This window comes from Brachypodium distachyon, chromosome 1, assembly GCF_000005505.3.
Source record: "Brachypodium distachyon strain Bd21 chromosome 1, Brachypodium_distachyon_v3.0, whole genome shotgun sequence".
Lineage (NCBI taxonomy): Eukaryota > Viridiplantae > Streptophyta > Magnoliopsida > Poales > Poaceae > Brachypodium > Brachypodium distachyon.
This window is the reverse complement of record NC_016131.3, coordinates 56,659,443-56,678,071: the sequence shown is the minus strand read 5'-3', so window position 1 is coordinate 56,678,071 and position 18,629 is coordinate 56,659,443. Positions and strand designations below refer to the sequence as shown.

At 42.3% G+C, this 18,629-nt stretch overlaps 1 protein-coding gene and 1 pseudogene across 3 annotated transcripts; one reads left to right on the top strand and one right to left on the bottom strand.

Moving 5' to 3' along the window:
- Window positions 1-17: 17 nt before the first annotated feature.
- LOC100822609 lies at window positions 18-18,459 on the bottom strand. Of its 3 annotated transcripts, XR_002962917.1 has the most exons (11): window positions 6,352-6,714; window positions 6,020-6,166; window positions 5,754-5,908; window positions 4,717-5,001; window positions 4,479-4,606; window positions 4,193-4,310; window positions 4,016-4,108; window positions 3,824-3,901; window positions 3,618-3,704; window positions 1,436-1,494; window positions 18-1,329 (listed from the first exon to the last, which is right to left on the bottom strand). XR_002962917.1 is itself a non-coding variant. In XM_024458436.1 (10 exons), exons 1-9 carry the CDS (start codon window positions 6,704-6,706, stop codon window positions 3,657-3,659), a joined length of 1,407 nt encoding a protein of 468 aa, XP_024314204.1. In that variant the 5' UTR covers window positions 6,707-6,714; the 3' UTR covers window positions 18-1,329; window positions 3,618-3,656. The 3 variants fall into 3 exon arrangements, 1 of the variants encoding a protein (XP_024314204.1); XM_024458436.1 differs by lacking the exon at window positions 1,436-1,494; XR_002962919.1 differs by lacking the exons at window positions 18-1,329; window positions 1,436-1,494; window positions 3,618-3,704 and adding an exon at window positions 18,221-18,459 and having other exon boundaries at window positions 3,845-3,901; window positions 4,016-4,310.
- LOC100821990 lies at window positions 10,789-16,990 on the top strand (annotated as a pseudogene).
- Window positions 18,460-18,629: the final 170 nt, after the last annotated feature.

Here is an 18,629-nt window from a genome sequence, read left to right as displayed (position 1 = left end):
CAAAAAAAATGTAGCGATTCACATCAACACAGCAACTTGCTGAGGTTCCACTATCAAGGATAACGTGACAGAAACAGTTCAGCCGAAATTCCAAAAGAAAAGTCTCCGCAGGTCTTAGAGCAAGTCCAGGGCTAAGAAGGGGCTAAGAAGATTAAGACCCGGGTCTAGCCATTGCAGCATGCACTGGCTAAGAAATTTTCGCTAGACTCGACTCAAGTCGAAGCATCGGTTCTACAACGATAGTTGACTTTGTAGGCCCCACGCTCACGAGCGCTGCTCCTCCGTCCGGCTATCGCTGCTCCAATCAAAGACGGCGGCGCGTGGGTCGCTTGGCGGCGTCATCAGCCGTGAGGAGGAGGAGGCCGATGCGTGCAGCGGCGCTTGGCCGCGTCAGCGATGGGTAGTAGCAGATTGAGGCGGGAGGCCGGGACGAGGCCGAAGCTTGGTGGCAGACAGGCAGCGCTTGATGGCGACAACGGCCGCGGAGCAGACTGAGAAAGGAGGCCAGGAGGAGGAGGCCGAGGCCAGGACGCCGGGAGGAAGATGAGGCCGAGGCTAGCGGCGGCAGTACGAACAGCTCTCGTGAAGATTGAAGAATAGGATGGGGAAAGTGGAGGTGGGGAATTAAAAAATATAATAAGTGGGTCCTACAAGTTGAGGCTAAAAAAAGATACGTTGCACCACTTCTCATTTTCTAAGACTTGGTTCTAGCTTTTTATTTAGATCTGCTCACATTGCTCTTGCTCTTGCGCAACTTTAATTGAATAGACGTAGTCTTCAGAAGACATCCACACTTCATTTTATTTGGTAGAAATGAAATAAAATACTCCCTCCGTCTCATGTTAAATGACTTTCTATTACATATATCTAGATTCTTTTCAAGCATAGATATATTCATATTTGGACAAACTTAAATCACTTAATATGGGACAGAGGGAGTAAATTTTTGAGAAAATTTCATTTGGTTGAATTTGAATTCTGAATTCAAAAATCTTGTTTGTCTGCCACATGGATTAAAATAAGAGATAAATCTAGAGAAATGATGCCTTCTTGGTAGGAATTGGCTTTAGGTATATGTACAATTCTATGGGCTTTCATATTGAATTCCTATATTCAATTCCAGTGCAGCCAAACAAGTTGGTTCTTAGAATCCAAAATGAATTACATGATTCCGTGCCCAAATGATCGATGGTAGCCAAACAAGCTGTTAGGTTTCCTCTTCTAGACCTTCGCTTGGTGGAGCTTCAATTCCTTGAATCTTCGACATCTCTTGCCCCTCGTGAAACTGAAGCAGGGATCCTTCCTCTCCCAAGGTAAAAGTACGAGAAGCTACACATAGAAAAACATCTTTATAAGGTGAATTATTTGTGTATGTAAACCAGACATTACAACTTTTGCTTATAGCCTAAATCTCATTTAAATAGCTGTGAAGTACCAATCCTTTTAGAAATGAGTCAAGCAGATATGCGAAGAATAAGCCACAACAATTAACGTCTGAAAAGCAAAAAAGATTACCATAAACTTGAGACGAATTCGATCAGCGCATAAAGAAGAATCATATAACAAAAGGCAATTAAAAAAATAGGCGGTGAAATGTTGAATGGTGGTTATGCCATGTGGAAGACATTGAACCGTAACGCGACTGGTTTAGGAAGAGATCCGGCCACTAATAACATTGTGGCTGACGATGATTATTGGCAGCGCAGATCAGTTGAACATATGCAATTATTCTTGTATAGTAGTAACACGTACATGCTTGCTGAACTGTAACAAGTTGTACATGCTTGCTGAACTGTAACAGCACCGGACTACTGTAATTACACTTTTGTTTCCTTGTAGGCTATGTCTGGTTGTGCTAAGTTTCGATATGCACCACTAGAGCCCGAAGAGTCACTGCAAGAGATGTTTGATGATGCTAGCTGCACCAATAAGTCTGCATAGGGCCAGTTCTTTTCGGCTTCCTGTGCCGGCTTCTTCGAGAAACTGCCCTTCCCCAGCTTAATGGAGAAGCCGCCACCTAAATTTGATTAGTCTACCAAACTAGTTTGGCCTAAACTATTTTGAAAGTCTAGCTAAATCTATGATTCGGCTTCTCTAGGAAGCTGGGTGAGGGCAGTTTCTAAGAGAAGCCGGTACTAGAAGCCGAAAAGAACGAAGCATATGTAGCAGGTCACCTTGTAGGCTTGGAAGACACTCAGATGTCGGAGAGGGTGATGGTGACATGGTGTAAATGTTGATTGTGATAATACACTAAGAAAACATAAAATAGGACAAGCAACCAAGAAAAGAGCTGTAGCCCAGATCTCACCTGATGGAAAGAAGCTCAAGAAGAGTTATAGAGACAAGCAGATGGTCAAGTTGGTGGACCTAGTGGATAAGTCTGTTGCTAGTAATTTGTTTCCTGGTGTTTATTCTGGATGGAAGGAAAGAGATTGCTGAAATGATTGAGCCAGACACTGAGGATCGATGGTGCCCAAGAAAGGAGCTAGAGTTGAACATTTGTATACAAGCAACTCACTAAGAAGGAAAACCCATATGGTTTGCATGGCTTCAAAGAAGCATTAGCCAAATAGTCTTCTCCCTATGTTATGCCGTTTGAACCTACAATTGCCCCTATGATAAGGAAAACCTACTATTTATACCTGTGTGAACATCACAAATGAATTACATATCATGACATTCTTTGTTGCATCTCCTGCTGCCACAAGGAATCTTTCTTGAAGCTGTAATTTGTATACAGAATTTATCTTGGCTCCCTTTTGATTCACCGATGATTCCAGCCATAATTTAGCTTTTTTTCATTTTTGATGCACTGAAGTTTATGTTTATGATCATGAATCATCCCTATTGCATACCGTCATGTGTACAGTATTTTTCTGACACCAATATATCTGTTTAATTATAAAATTGTTGAGGGCATTTAAAAAGGCTATATATGGTCATATACAGTTACGTCCAATTAAAGAGAATCAATGAACAAGATAAATATACACTTAGGTAAACAAAATTTACAGAACTCGAACGACTTGCCACCTAAATGTGCTATTATGATTTTGCATTTTTCATTTTCAACAGACTCAAACGACATGTATTTTTTTTGGTGATCGAACCATTTGACAACTTTCAATGTTTTTCAGTTTTCCCGATTTAACTTAATTGAACGAAGAATCTTTAGTGCATGGGCACATGCTGAATTGGAAGGTATATACTCTGTAATCATGGTACAGATGATCTGTTGAAATCATGCATGGTTGTTCCAATAATTATTTCTCTCATAGAATGCTTGGACACCACAAAAGGAGAACAAACTGAGCAAGATGACAAGGAATGTAGGATATTTAGTGTACAAGGTACATTGTTAAATCACTTGTTTCATTGCACTGCGTTTTGGGCTTATCAGATTTTTATTTTGCCTCACAGCTGCCTAGATGATCAGTTTCAATCATACAACATGACCGATCATGTTGCTCTGAGGACCAATAATCATGATCCTTATGACACCATCTACAGAAGATTACCGGCTAGGCATCATGTTCTAAAACCAGCGAAAGACTGATCAATGTTCTCCTCGATTTGCAATCTTTTGATGCAACTAGGTTCAAAGGGGAGATGCGTACCTATCACAACAATTTCTCCTCTATCAGATACATCAACAGTCAATGTTCTAGTCCTCCAGAGACTTGGCGCACGTCAAATACCTCAATCTGTAAAAACAGTGTAATATAATTCTTAGAGACTAAGATTTTAATAATCATATTTTTGTATGAAGGAATCAATAGTCACACATCAAGCAAGTCCCAACCGAAATATAAAGCAAACTTACCGAGATATTCACTTTGTCATTACAGTATATTTCTGTGCCAAAACAGTCCAAGCAAATGTCCAGCAACATTTTTTCCAACTGATAATAGCAGTACAAAAAAAATATATAACTCAGGAACATAAAGTAATAGAATGCACATGAATATATTTTTCCCATAATAAATGAATCCTAAAAAGTATATGATACACTTACCTCGACCGTAGTAGAAATATCTTTTCCGTCCAAACGATAAAGAACATCACCTCTACAGATCCCAAGCTTCTCAGCAAGAGACCCACTTGAGACCTAATTACTCCATAATATGCATGAGAAGCACCTTGATGAAAGCTAAAGTTTAGTCCATAAATAAGCAATGGTGAATATACATACCGTTTTAATAATAAGACCATGGTCAATATGACACTTCCGCCATATCCACTCAACATGAGCAGGGTCTAGAAGTTCAATGGCACTAAACTTTAGTCCAAGGTGGAGCCGAGGGATGCACCTATACCCAGTAAGCAAGCATTTAATATATTTAGGTACAAAAGACACAGTGGCCCGGTTTTAATTATACTAAGACCAAATATGCTGGTTTGAGATAAGTAAGAGAAAAAAGAGATAAAATAATATAAACAAAATTACAACAAATATGATAGAGCCAGGGAAAACATACCTATGCTTTCTAAACAAATCCAAACACTTGACCAAAATAGAAGTAGGCATAAAAGACCCTTTTACGGTATTGTTGATTATACCCACAACATTTCCATCAAGGTCAATGACTGGCCCTCCGTCATCATACTACAACAATCAGATTCATAATATTTTAAATTTAATAATAACAGAATAATAAGAACAAATTTATTGATTCAAAACACAATAAGTAAATAATAAACGTACATATTTTGTACCTTATTGTGACGATCTTTGCAATCTGTCCGATGAACATAGATATAATGATATCTATGAAACAAGCTTGGATTTAAATATTCCACCCTACCACTGGTTATTCTTAATTTCATAAATTCATCTCTTCCAAGCATGAAAACCTCTTGAGCACATTTTATGTTGCAATCAAAAGAAGGTAACTGAACAGGTTGATCCACTCTAAGCCTAAAAAAAGCAAGATCATAGTGCTCCTGGTGGTAGAGCAGGTGGCCTTCTGTGGTGGTGTCATTCAAGAGGTGAACAATAACCTGAAACAATGGTTAAAAAAATATAACCACATTTTTTACAGAATAGATACAAAAAATGTCCAGCTGCACAGAAGACATCTTTTGAAACAGAAGCAAATACTCCCTCCTTTTCACCAAGGTTGGCGTATTTGGTTTCGTTAAGACAAGCCTTTGACCAAGAATTACTCTATTAATATGCAAATTATATGATGCGAAACCATGATCATTAGCAAGAACTTTTAAAGACGGATCCATTGATATAAATTTCATGTATGAAAAAATACATATCAATAGAATTTTCATTGGTCAAAGCCTTGTCTTAACGAAACAAAATACGCCAATCTTTGTGAAAAGGAGGGAGTATATACTAAGGTTAACATTTCTATTTCCAATGTATGTACAGCCTGTTAATTTTGTTGGAGAAAAACTGGAAGAGGTCAACAAGATTACGAGAGAATAGATGAAGATCAGAAAGAAAGCAAGACTTATATGATGAAGTAATCAAGGTGTCAAGGTACTAATACAAATTTCTAAGTATAAATAGTTTAGTACACATTGTTGCTTTTATTTCTTTAGAATTTTTGTTTCTCTTCCTTGAAGACTCATGCTATTCTAAATTCTTCCTATTTTTCTAGTTTTTATATGATCTGAAACATACGCCACCTCCCTGTTGCGTGTCTGTGCATGTCCATCAGAATGCTAGGCACTCGTCTCCAACAAAACGCTGCAGTGCTATCTAGCGCTTTCCAAAACCTTGATGGATAGAAACTCACCTTAGCATGAGGAACATATTGGTCTTTGCCTAACCAATGGTCCATGGATGGGCATTTTGAGCGGAGTAAATGTGCAGTGGTCAAAACAATTCCTGTTTTATTCTCCTGATCCCACTCGATCCAGAAACCAGAGGAGCTTTGTAATGGCTTGTCATCTACAAAATCAATACATGCAAATAAAAGGTCCTAAACATGAGCAAGTCCAACAGCCAGAGAATCTAACGAAATAAAGACACGTGCAAGATGTTACTACTTAATTAGATTACCAAGAAATGATGAGAGCCGAAGTAGAAATTTAGCTGCACGAAGCACTGCCCTTGTTCCCAATTCACGGATAGGAAGAAGATTTGGATCATTAGAGAGGCAGGTGGAATATCCGAAGATCTTCAAAGTGGGCAGTTCCGTCTGACGAACTACATATATAAATCACATATAGTACACACAAGTAAACATCATTTGATTTGTGATGCAGCACGATAGCTTAAAGAACTTGAAACGAATGATGTGATTGCTAGCATGGTTTGCAGTTATATTGATCTAATCGTTTTCATGACAAGACTAAATAGAAACAATAGAGAAGGCTTAATTAAAAGCAAACCTAATGCTTCTTGAAACTTGTCTTCTTCAGCCTCGAAGGCGCGGTACACGTCTGGATAGCGAAATCTGTCGTATATCTCCGGATCCCCGGCGATGCAGGGCTCGCAAAGCGGCGAGCTCGGCGCAGAAGACACTACCTCTTCCTCCTCCTCCTTCCCCAGATCTCTCTTCTTGGCCTCTTCCTCCTCCTCCTCCTCGCCGGCGCTCAAACTCCTTTTCCGGGATCGCTCCGGGGTGGATTGGGAGCCCGCTGGCGCTGGAGTGCCGCCGAGGTGCGCAGGAGAGGCTGGTGTCGGCTCTTCTGGCTGCCGTGTCGTCTCGAGTGAAGAAGAAGAAGACTCTCCCTCTTGCGCCATTTACCGACCTGGCCAAGAAAGGGATCAAGATCAACGGCGGTTGCGAAACAATCGGGAGGCACCCCCGTCGGGTCACGGGCCAAGACGCCCCACGGCCCACTCGTCTGACCCATCTCTACCAGCCCAAGAGGAGTGGGCCGTGTCTTCTGGAGTAACGAAGTTCAAGGAGTTACTGGTACATTGTAATCTTGTACAAACTGCACAAAGAGAACTGGTAAAATGCTCGGGTATACACATTTCAGATGCTGCCATTAAAAACACTTTGTTGTTTTTCTGGAATGTCAATTTTTTTTTGTTAGTGTTCTTTCAGACTGATCACCAGGGATGAAACTCATTACTCATTGCTGCTTCCTCTGCCCCATGGGAGAATTAATCAAGATCATTGCTGCTTCCTCTGCCCCATGGAAGAATTAATCAAGAATGTATTTAGTCTAAACTTCTACAAACTCCAAAAGCCATCAGTCTGGAGAGGGCCAGTTCTTTTCGGTTTCGGCTTCTTCAGAAACGGTTTTAACTTCTCTACTCACAGAAACTGTGGCAAGGAGAAGCCATCCAAAAACTAAAATCCAGTTCTTTTCGGTTTCTAGCATCTGAGCTTATTGTCTGAGTTATCTAATGAAAAGTCTATAATACCCTTGGTCTGCAATATGTAAATTTTGGTGACTGCAATCACACATTGAATTGAAAACTTGGTCACTGTGATCATGCATTCAAGCCATCCTTTTTCATACGCTACAGAAATTTGATCCTTGCCGCATCGAACAAAAAAAATTGGTCATTGAATCATGCACTAATGCCGTAATTTTTTGGACACTATAGAAATTTGCTCACTGCTATTACATCAACAAAACAATTGGTCACTGCATCATGCATACATACAAAACATGGGCAGATGTATGAGAAAAGATCCTGCAGGGGAGTAGAAGGTTGAAGCGACAGAAAGCTGAGCACAAGAAGAGTCGGCGTCGGGGAGGACGAACTGGTCGATCAGAGCATTGGGTAGGGCGAGCCGGCCGTCCAACTTCGCGGAGGGGAGCACTGACTTGTTCCGAAGTTGCAGAGGGGGTGGGGTTCCGCACGGGCATGCACCACCAAGGCCGACGACTCTTGCTGTCTCCGCGGCGGCGGCCCACGATTCACCGTCGATGGCGCCACGAACCAGAAGGGGTGGCGCGGGCGCCGCGAACCAGCCTTCGAGGTTTCGAGCGGGCGGATGTGGCTGGATCCGGACGGCGCGGCCGCTATCCCGTAGCGCAAAGGAGGGAGAGGAGCTTGGCCGGAGGAGGGAGAGAAGGCCGGACGAAGGAGGGAGAGGAGGCCGGGCGGAGGAGGGAGAAGACTATCCCGGATTCATGGCCCCTGGTCGCCGGATGGCGGCGGCGGGGTCCTCGGGTGGCGGCGACAGCTAGGTCCTCGGGTAGCGATGGCGGCGGCTGGGTTCAAAGCCTAGGCGGAGAGGAGACGAGGGGAACTGGACGCTCGGGAGGGAGGAAAAAAGAAAAGAAACACGAAACGGTACGGTAGTGGTTTCGGCGTAGATTTTTAGAAGGTCGGGTTTTTTTCGTACGAAGGATTTCGAATGTTGGGCTGCTCCCAGAAACGACTTGAGTTCTTTTCGGCTGCAGCTTCTTTGGACTTGGAAGCCGGCTTAGAAGCTGAAAAAAACGGGCAGCATTGCATCTTCATTCTACATATTCATTGCTTTCGCACAATGTCCAGAACCCCCAACTTGCAAGTGAACTCAAAACTTGAATATTCCCGAGTGGTGCCGTATGTTGATCACAGTATAGAGTATACCATTATCTAAATATACTTCCCACAAAGTGGGATGCTTATTACATAAGAAAATATCTTCGCTGGAGTCTAAACTAAATCGAGAAAACTCGAGTCCAGCCATCTCCTGCCCAACTCACCCATTACTGTGCTCCAGACACAGCACACAGCAAAACATCAGTATTTAAATCCCTGTTACTGCCTTCGATCCTACAGACCATACCGAGTACTGAAACATCAAAATGACGGATTTCATATTGTTGCACAATTTAATAATCAGAAGAACAAAAAAACTTACGTGTGAAGTTCCATATAACTGAATGAAATAGCCAAGGATCACCTCATGTCCCTGTCAGTGTTTGGGGGCAGACTGGAAACCTGGTGCAGCGGCAACAGGAGCTATTTTCAATTATACCTGATTAGAGAAGATCAAATCTGAGCATCAGAACAAGATTTCATAGCACCAGTCAAAATACGACATCCCTGTCAAAGACTTCGCCATGACTTAATTTGGTCCCAAATTCACACTTAAGACAGATGGCATATATCCTGCGTGAGCTTTCAAGTTTCCTCAATTCTAGATAACCACGCCACCAGTCATGGTCATAATGGGGAGTAACTTAGAGTAATAACTTGTATATGTTAATAGTTTAAGTTACTTCCTTCGTAGTGGGTAGTAACATCTATGTGGTGTCATGCATTATGTCATTTATTAGCTTGTAAACTCATCTTGTCTTTGTTTGTGTGATGTTATGATAACATATTTAGTTACCACAAACATCTCTCTCCTCATTAATAACATGTCACATCACCAAATTTGCTTAATAGGCACTTATGTTACTCCCACTATGAGCGGTCTCGTGGATCAATATGGTGGCTGCCCCTTTCAGTCCACATCTACATTATTAAAGGACAAATGCTTACTTCTAGCTCAAGCCCCTAGATAGTCAAACCAGAAGAAAGAATGATCCAATGCATACTTTGACTACCAAAAAGTCATGGAAAAATCTACAAACAGCATCAACACAATATGTGCCTAGCATGCCACGAATCTACATTAAGTGATGAATGCTTACTTCTAGATCAAACCCCTGCCTTTCTTGCTAGTCAAGCCACGAGGAAGAATCTAGTGACAATGCGTTATTTGACTACCAAAAAGTCACTGAAAAAATTCTATAAACAATTGGCAACATCAACATAATATCCAGAAAGTTCCAAATCAAAAATTCAGTCCACACATCAAAAAACAAGAAAGATAAATCCCCCCCGTGAATACTACCTAATTCAAACTGTGCTATGAATAGTTAACTATCCTACTACTGTCTCTTAAGAATGAATCCTCCCGGTGCTTCCTTCCAAGCGTATGAAATATGAAAACTGCAGCTATCACTGCACATAACCAGCTAATCACAGGTTGGAAAACACAACACCATCTTAAGTCTAAACAGCATAAATAAATAAATAACCAAACACTTTTTTAATAAAACACAAAATAAATAACTCAAGTCACTTTCAGTGGGACTGGAGGGAAACCCACGACAATAGAAACAGCCAAGGACCTCAATTAATCTTTATATCCCACTGCAGCATGCAAACTTCATTTTCAATTTTTCATCAAGCGGATCCAACCATCTATTCATCTAAGGGTGACTCAGAAAAAATTGGACTACACCAGATAGCACCAAACTATCCGAAAGGAATTACAATTATATGGCAGTGTACTTTTCAAAAGAGATACATCCCTGTCAAAGATTTTCTCATGAATTTGGTCAGATACGCTGAACACCATAGCTGCCATTGATCTTGACGTTCTGACTTCTGAGCAATGTAAGATCAGATACTTCTTGAGGGAGCCTCTTGAATGGAAAATGCTTACTTCTAGCTCACTTCCTAGCAACTCTAAACTCTAGTCAAGAATAATTGCTTGATTGAAGGCCAATAAGTAATAAGTAGGAACCACTCCTTGGCACTGCTGCAATATCAAAGTATCATCCAATCGAGAGAGAAAAAGGAACAGAAAATGCAGCTTAAGACCGGATAGAGGTTTGTAATAAAAATATTAGTTCAAAAATTCTGAATTCTTATAAAAATAATCTCTTAATTTGAGTGCACTGCAGCCTGGAGGTAATTGTTCAGAGGGTACTTTCCACAAAACCTGACTGAACAAATATTGTTTTCAGTATATACTGACTACTTGGCCGATTCGTACATCCAGACGACAATACATGTGGAAAAACTAGACAGGGCAGAACTCCTAACCAGCTAACACATGCCTACTGCCTAGGTAATAAACTACCTAACTCCCCACCTAATATATACCGACATACCGTCAAATAGCGTGCAAGCTTCAGTGCCAGTGAAGCTTATGTCGCAGCATCTTCATTGAGTTGCTTATGCTCATGAGTGAGATGAATCATCTGCCCTTTCTTCGACATCTCATACTCTTCATTGCCCTTAATCTCTCAGCCTTTGCAACCAGCCAAGATCAATTTGTCTACTCCGGTTTCGCTGGTGTTAATCTAATCCTCGATGGAGTGGCCACAGTCACACCAAATGGCCTGCTTGAGCTGACCAATGGCACCGTTCGTCTCAAAGGCCATGCCTTCCATCCGACTCCATTCCAATTCAGCAAGACACCCACAGGAGCAGTTCAGTCCTTTAGTGCCTCCTATGTGTTCGCCATCCACTGTGTCCAACCCCACATCTACGGCCATGGCATCGCCTTCCTTCTTGCTGCGAGCAGCGACTTCTCAGACACCATGCCAACTCAGTACATGGGTCTTATCAACAACCACAACAATGGCAACGCAACCAATCACTTCTTCGCTGTTGAGCTGGACACCAATCAGAATGTTGAGTTCAATGACATAGACAACAACCATGTTGGAATCGACATCAACGGTCTCACTTCCATGAGCTCCAGCAGTGCTGGCTACTTCGAAGACGACAACGGTAATTTCCAAACTTGACGCTTGCGAGCTACAAAGAGATGCAGGCCTGGGTGGAATACGACGGGGATAGTAAACAGATCAATGTGACCTTGGCTCCCATAAACATGGCCAAACCCATCAAGCCATTACTCACCACCACCTATAACCTCTCAAGAGTGCTCACAGATATGGTTTATGTTGGCTTCTCGTCGTCGACAGGGTCGTTCATGGCAAGACAGTATGTGCTTGGCTGGAGTTTTGGCGTGAACAAGCCTGCTCCAGCCATTGACATCACCAAGCTGGCAAAGTTACCTCGTGAAGGCCCCAAGCCGAGATCCAAGATATTGGAAATCGTAATGCCAATACTCACTGCAGCATTTGTTATTGTTGTGGGCACCATCTTCATTCTTCTTGTTCGAAGGCGACTAAGGTATGCTGAGCTACGAGAAAACTGGGAAGTGGAATTTGGCCCACATCGATTTTCATTTAAGGACTTATTTCGTGCTACTGAGAGGTTTAAGAATAAGAATCTACTAGGTGTAGGAGGATTTGGAAGGGTGTACAAGGGAGTGCTTCCACTGTCTAAACTGAAGATTGCTGTGAAAAGGATTTCCCATGACTCTAAGCAGGGAATGAAGGAATTTGTAGCTGAAATTGTAAGCATCGGTCACCTCCAACACCGCAATCTTGTGAAATTGCATGGCTATTGTCGTCGCAAAGGCGAGCTTATTCTAGTGTATGAGTACATGTCGAATGGAAGTCTTGATAAGTACTTGTATGATCAAGAGAACAAGCCTACATTAACTTGGGCCCAAAGATTCAGAATCATCAAAGGCATTGCATCTGGATTGCTGTACCTCCATGAGGAATGGGAGAAAGTTGTACTCCATCGAGACATTAAACCAAGCAATGTGCTACTAGATGATGAATTGAACGCCAGACTAGGTGATTTTGGGTTAGCAAGGTTATATGATCATGGCTCTGATCCTCAAACCACACATGTTGTTGGCACCATTGGATACCTAGCTCCCAAGTTAGCACGCACCAACAAAGCAAGCCCTCTTACTGATGTATATGCCTTTGGCATGCTTGTTCTTGAGGTCACTTGTGGGCGAAAGCCCATCGACCGAACTGCACAAGGTAATCAAATCATGTTGGTTGACTGGGTGCTCGATCGTTGGCACGAAGGATTTCCCATAGACAAAGTGGATACCAAACTCCAAGGTGGCTACAATGTTGACGAGGCATGCCTAACCCTAAAGTTAGGATTGCTGTGCTCACACCCTTTCATCAATTTGAGGCCGAACATGAGGCAGGTTATGCAGTATCTCAACGGCGACATACCACCACCAGAAATAAATCCGACACACACAGGCTTCAACCTTCTTTCACTGATGCAGAACAAAGATTTTGATCCAGAGAGCATGACAAACAGTAGTACAATATCTGACCTCTCAGGTGGTAGATGACTAGCATGTTATCTTGATTTTGTTTAAGTTTACCTTCTTATTTTCCTTTTACGGACTTGTAATGAATTATCCCACTGAATTGACATACTGTGTGTGATTATAGTAAGATGTTCACCCCTAAAGAAGATGTGTGGGGAGCCCTACAGAGTGGTCATCCTTGCTTAGTCTGAAAAGGTTTCTTTTGTAATGATGTCTATAGAAGTTGTAAGAATAAGAGATCTAAAATGTTTATGAGGACACAACTACTTACACAAATGTAATTGTAGAGGCTAAGAAGTGAAAAGTTGCGTCAGTTGCCCTCAAGTATTTATAGTTTATAGTTGTTGAGGTTCGAGGACGTGGCGGTGAGAGCGCAGCCCACAGGCCAGGTTCAACGATCGGCATAGATGTGGGTGAGAATATTTATGTAGTAACTACTCTTACTGTTCTAGCGGCGGTGAGAGCGCAGCCCACAGCCTGGAATTTTTCTAGAAAAGTTCTGAGGCAACATAAACTATAGAGAATACCTGAATTTTTATGAGGTATTTAGGAATTTAGCTGAGGTTGAAGGTAGCAGGCTGTTTGCTATAGTTCATAAAAGAGAGTGACTACCATACAAAGGAGGCCAGACGGCATGGCTTGAAGGGGATTAAGGTACCAGGAGGAGTAAATAGACTAACTGAGGGCACGACTTAGTCAATAGAAAAATTATTCATCCGTCGTACTCAACAAAGATATAGGACTATTTAATTTTCATAAGAGACTTGACTTACCCCAAGGAAACAAAATGTATTCGAATTTGAGAAAAAAATATAAATTGAAAAAAGTTATCTCCCATACATGAAAAAATAATAAAAGGAAAATGAAGCACTGTGAAATATTTGAGTGGCAGCTTAGAAGATGAGATCCTGAAATCCTGGGTATTGCTACAGAACCTGCAAGTACTAAGCATGGCACCTTGTACGTATGAGCAGAGTGTGCTACAGTGCTGCCAGCAAATGAAATATATGAACAATATTTTATAGAGCTTATTAATTGATTCCTAGTCAAGGAGGCAAATGCCAAATCCATCATGGAATCAGCTGAGAGTAATTGATATTTGGTGGCTACAGGCAATCAAAGTCAAGAACAGCATTTTGACACTTCCTACAATATAAATTAGTTGATGGAGTATTAAGTACAGCAAATATATGTATGGTGAATATCAAGGTCAAGAAATATTTGAGGTAAGTATACTTATTGCAATAGCAACAGGAAACCGGCAACCCAGTTTGGTTGGTCAGCACTTCAGTTGTTGTTTGACTAGTGGCAACAAGCAACCTGCAACTCGGTTCTGGTTGGACAGAATGATTCTTCAGATGTTGATTGGAGTGGACTAAACCCATTGTTCTATTCAGACTGATCCCATGACATTTGTAACATATAGACTGATAGTCATGTTCCTTTCAGGCTAGGATATCTAAGAACACTTAGAACAGAAAGACAGGCAAAACAGCAAACAGTGTTATAGTTCAACAAAAGGGCCTACTACTGCCTACGCACAGAACATCACAGCTAAAAAGGATTTGTTCAAGGACTCGACAGGAGATCTATGACTTTCCCTTTTATGCAAGTAAACCAAGTCAATGTTGCTTTTTTAAAAACAAAAATAAACAAATCACTTTCTTAGTCTAAAGTACCATCACTGTCAGACAATGATACATGTGGAAAAAAGAGAAAGAGGAAACTTCCCTCACTGCAAATCAATTTAAATAGCTTTAGCGTCTGCTATCTGCAAGCACAAAATGGCTGGCCTGTGAGGTGCTTCACCCTTGCATTTGATTTCCATTTTACGAGTTATATACTAGTCTCACATGATGTTCTTCCTTCCCTTCCTTGTGTGCTTTGGCCTTAGCCTCGCATTCTTCACTGCAACTGGTAATGACCAATTTTTGTACCTTGGCTTTACTGGTGCTAATCTCACTGTCGACGATGCTGCTACAATCATGTCGAATGGACTCCTTGAGCTAACCAATGGCTCACTTACTTTCAAAGGTCATGCATTCTACCCAATTCCTTTGCACTTCCGCAAATCATACAATGATACAGTGCAGTCTTTCTCAGTCGCCTTCATTTTCGCCATCCACTCTAGCTACCCCATCTTGAGCCGACACGGCTTGGCCTTCATCGTCGCCCCAAGCAAGAACTTCTCAGATGCATTGCCCAGCCAATACATGGGCTTCATGAACTCCCAGAACAACGGCAACTTGAGCAACCATATCTTCGCCATCGAGCTAGATACCGTCCTAAACCTCGAGTTCCAAGACAAGGATGCCAACCATATAGGCATCGACATCAACGACCTCCACTCTGTACAGTCCCACTCTGCAGGCTACTACGATGATAGGAGTAGTAACTTCCAAAATATGAGTCTTGTTAGTGGTGACGCAATGCAAGTGTGGGTGGACTACAACGGAGAAGCAAAGAAAATCAATGTAACCATGGCTCCCCTCCAAATGGAGAAACCTACAAGACCACTCATCTCGACCTACTGTGACCTCTCAACGGTGCTACAAGAGCCATCATACATCGGCTTCTCATCATCAACAGGCGAAGTGGACTCAAGACACTATGTGCTAGGCTGGAGCTTTGGCATGAACATACCAGCTCCAGTGATCAATATTGCAAAGCTGCCAAAGCTACCTCGTCAGGGTCCGAAGCATCAGCCAAAGCTCTTGGAGATCATTTTACCAATAGCCAGTGCAGCACTCATAATTGCTGTGGGAGCTGTGATCATTTTACTTATGAGGAGGCAACTGAGGTATGCTGAGCTAAAAGAAGATTGGGAGATCGAGTTCGGGCCACACCGGTTTTCATACAAGGATTTGTACCAAGCCACAGAAGGGTTTAAAAGCAAAAACCTACTTGGTGCAGGAGGATTTGGAAAGGTATATAAAGGAGCACTTCGATCATCTCAAAAAGAGGTTGCTGTGAAGAAAATGTCCCATGAGTCGAGACAGGGTATGAAGGAGTTTGTTGCTGAGGTTGTCAGCATTGGCCACATCCGAAATCGCAACCTCGTTCAGTTACTTGGCTATTGTAGGAGAAAAGGTGAACTTCTTATAGTGTATGACTACATGTCAAATGGTAGCCTTGATAAGTATTTGCACTGTGGTGAGCAAAAACCTACGTTAAATTGGGCTCAGAGGTTTCGGATAATCAAGGATATTGCATCAGGTTTGCTCTACCTCCACGAGAAGTGGGAGAAAGTTGTCATTCACCGTGACATCAAGGCAAGCAATGTACTTCTTGACAGTGAAATGAACGGACGATTAGGTGACTTTGGCCTTGCAAGACTTTATGATCATGGAACTGACCAACAGACCACACACGTGGTTGGTACTATGGGTTACCTAGCCCCAGAATTAATAAGCACAGGTAAGGCATCTCCTCTCATAGATGTGTTCGCCTTTCGCATGTTCCTTCTTGAGGTTACCTGTGGGAAAAGGCCAGTTAGCAGTGATGCACAAGGTAATCAACTGGTATTAGTTGATTGGGTTCTTGAGAATTGGCGCAAAGGATCACTAACCGAGGCTGTAGACATGAGTCTACGAGGTGACTATAATGTTGGTGAGGCATGCCTGGTGCTAAAGCTGGGACTACTATGCTCACACCCATTTACCAATGCAAGGCCTGACATGCAGCAAATCATGCAGTACATTGATGGTGATTTGCCACTCCCAGAGTTGACACATACAGATATGAGCTTCAGCATGCTCTATCTAATGCAGGATGAAAGGTTTGACCCGCACACATTGTCATACCCTTCATCAAAAGCAAGCATTGGCACAATATCCAGAATCTCAGGAGGAAGATGATATCCTTGGTGTTTGATGTTATCATATATGAGTGCTTGGACGCCACAGGTTATATTTAGTACCGAGTACTCTAATGTTGGGGCTAGGTTAGACTTTTCAGGGGCTTCTATTTTCACAGGAGTAGTGTGTTCTTTCTTACTACATCGTGTTACAAAGTCCATAAAACTAATTTATCTTGTATTACTGAGTTTATTTGCATGTATTGTTCAGATGATTAATGCATGGGTTTTAAAACTCACAACCATATATGTATATGGAACATCGCTCTTTGTAACAGTGGATTCATACTGCAGATGTATATGAATGGAAAGCACGTAACATGGTAATTTCACAATCAAAAGGAAAATCTAGCCTTCCCAGACTAACTTACACATTGCTTCCAAGCAGGGCCAGCCCAAAGTCAGCCCGTGGTGCAGCTTTGTATCTGCACTCTAGCAATGTTTAGTGCAAAGTAAAGGGCTAATGCAAACTTGGTCGTTTTCTCAAGGAATTACATGAAAACTGTTATATGAAAATCAGTTAGGTGCAATTCCATTTCCAGCAAAAGAAGAGCATTCTCATTTGAGCTTGTAAAACTTTACTATTTAGCTTGACATGTTCTTTTACTGGTACAAATGCATATCTCAAGTCTAATCATCAGATAAGTGAAAGCTAAGCAACTCACAAAACATAGATAATATGCTGGGTGAAGACAGCCTAGACAAAATATAGGGATAATATCCTCAAGAAGCTCAATATAAAAGTAAGAGATAAATCAGTAGATTATTCATACACGGCAATCATGAGCTGAAACTAGCGGCAGCACGGCTGCATACCCATCACCTCTCACGTAAAAGCTGCAATCGCCACTCCTGAGCGTAGAGAATAGAACTGAATCCAACAGCAAGCACTGAAGCTGGCGTATCTGGATCCGTGGATCGTCAAACATAAGTACAGTGTCCTGGTTTGTGCGCAAAATTCCAGCATACAGCTGCAACACCCAAAATTGCTAGTTTCTCGAGAGTCTGTATTAGGCGTCATTTCTCTAGAGCCGCAACACAGTTCTCATTCAGTGAATTCTCGAAGGCTGGGACTTGCAAGTTGGTGGGTGAACTTGCAGGCCATGGAAGTAAGACAGAGTTACTGCTAGCACTTGCTTCACACTCGGCGAGTCATAGGTAATTTTGTGAATGAATGCTACGTTATTGGTTCAGTTCATTAAAAGGACTATTGCAAACTTGGTACCATAGCAATGTTGTCCAATCTACGAAAAAAATCACATTTCTCTGCAATCCACAAGTCCATTTTCAGAATGAACTGGCAACGAAACTAGTCGTGAATTATTATTTTTCTTCCTTCTGAGCTGAGATCTACATTCTCGGTCCACACGGACAATTACTGTTTACCTTTGGGATCCGACTTCACACAAAGTTCCAGTCAGAAACCAATGCAGGCCACATGTGAATCTCCTTTTGTGGTTTAGGAAGCATACCGCAAAGCTAGAAATAGAAGGCGGAGAATACTAACCGGGAGACGGGAGGGAGTCATGTGCCGTCGTCCCGAGCCAGGTCGGAGGGGTGGGGATCGCGTCCGGCGCCGGGGCGAGCCTCCTCGATCCCTCGTCCTAGCTAGGTCTCCTCCTGTTCCGGACCTGGAGGCGGCCCACGCGGTAGCCTTCGTCCACGCCGGCGAGCGAGGACCGAGGAGGCGGCGACGGCGAGGTTTTTTTTTTCTTTCGAGACGCATACCAGGCTACCAGCCCATATAGGTGCCCACTACATACGTACGTATACGACGACCCAACGTCGAATTGGATAATAGTAATACGTAACGTGAGTACATGACCCATTACGTGCAAATGGGCCGCAGCCCATCTGAGCCCAGTGACGACTGACACGATGGATCCTCCCAATGCCGATACCCGAACCGCAGAGAA

Excerpts from the sequence above, each read along its gene's own strand:
- LOC100822609 (XM_024458436.1), bottom strand. The coding sequence starts at position 6,706 with ATGGCGCAAGAGGGAGAGTCTTCTTCTTCTTCACTCGAGACGACACGG. Across the intron at positions 6,167-6,351 it reads CAAGTTTCAAGAAGCATTAG|TTCGTCAGACGGAACTGCCC; the intron begins GTTTGCTTTTAA and ends TTATATATGTAG. Across the intron at positions 4,311-4,478 it reads GATTTGTTTAGAAAGCATAG|GTGCATCCCTCGGCTCCACC; the intron begins GTATGTTTTCCC and ends TACTGGGTATAG.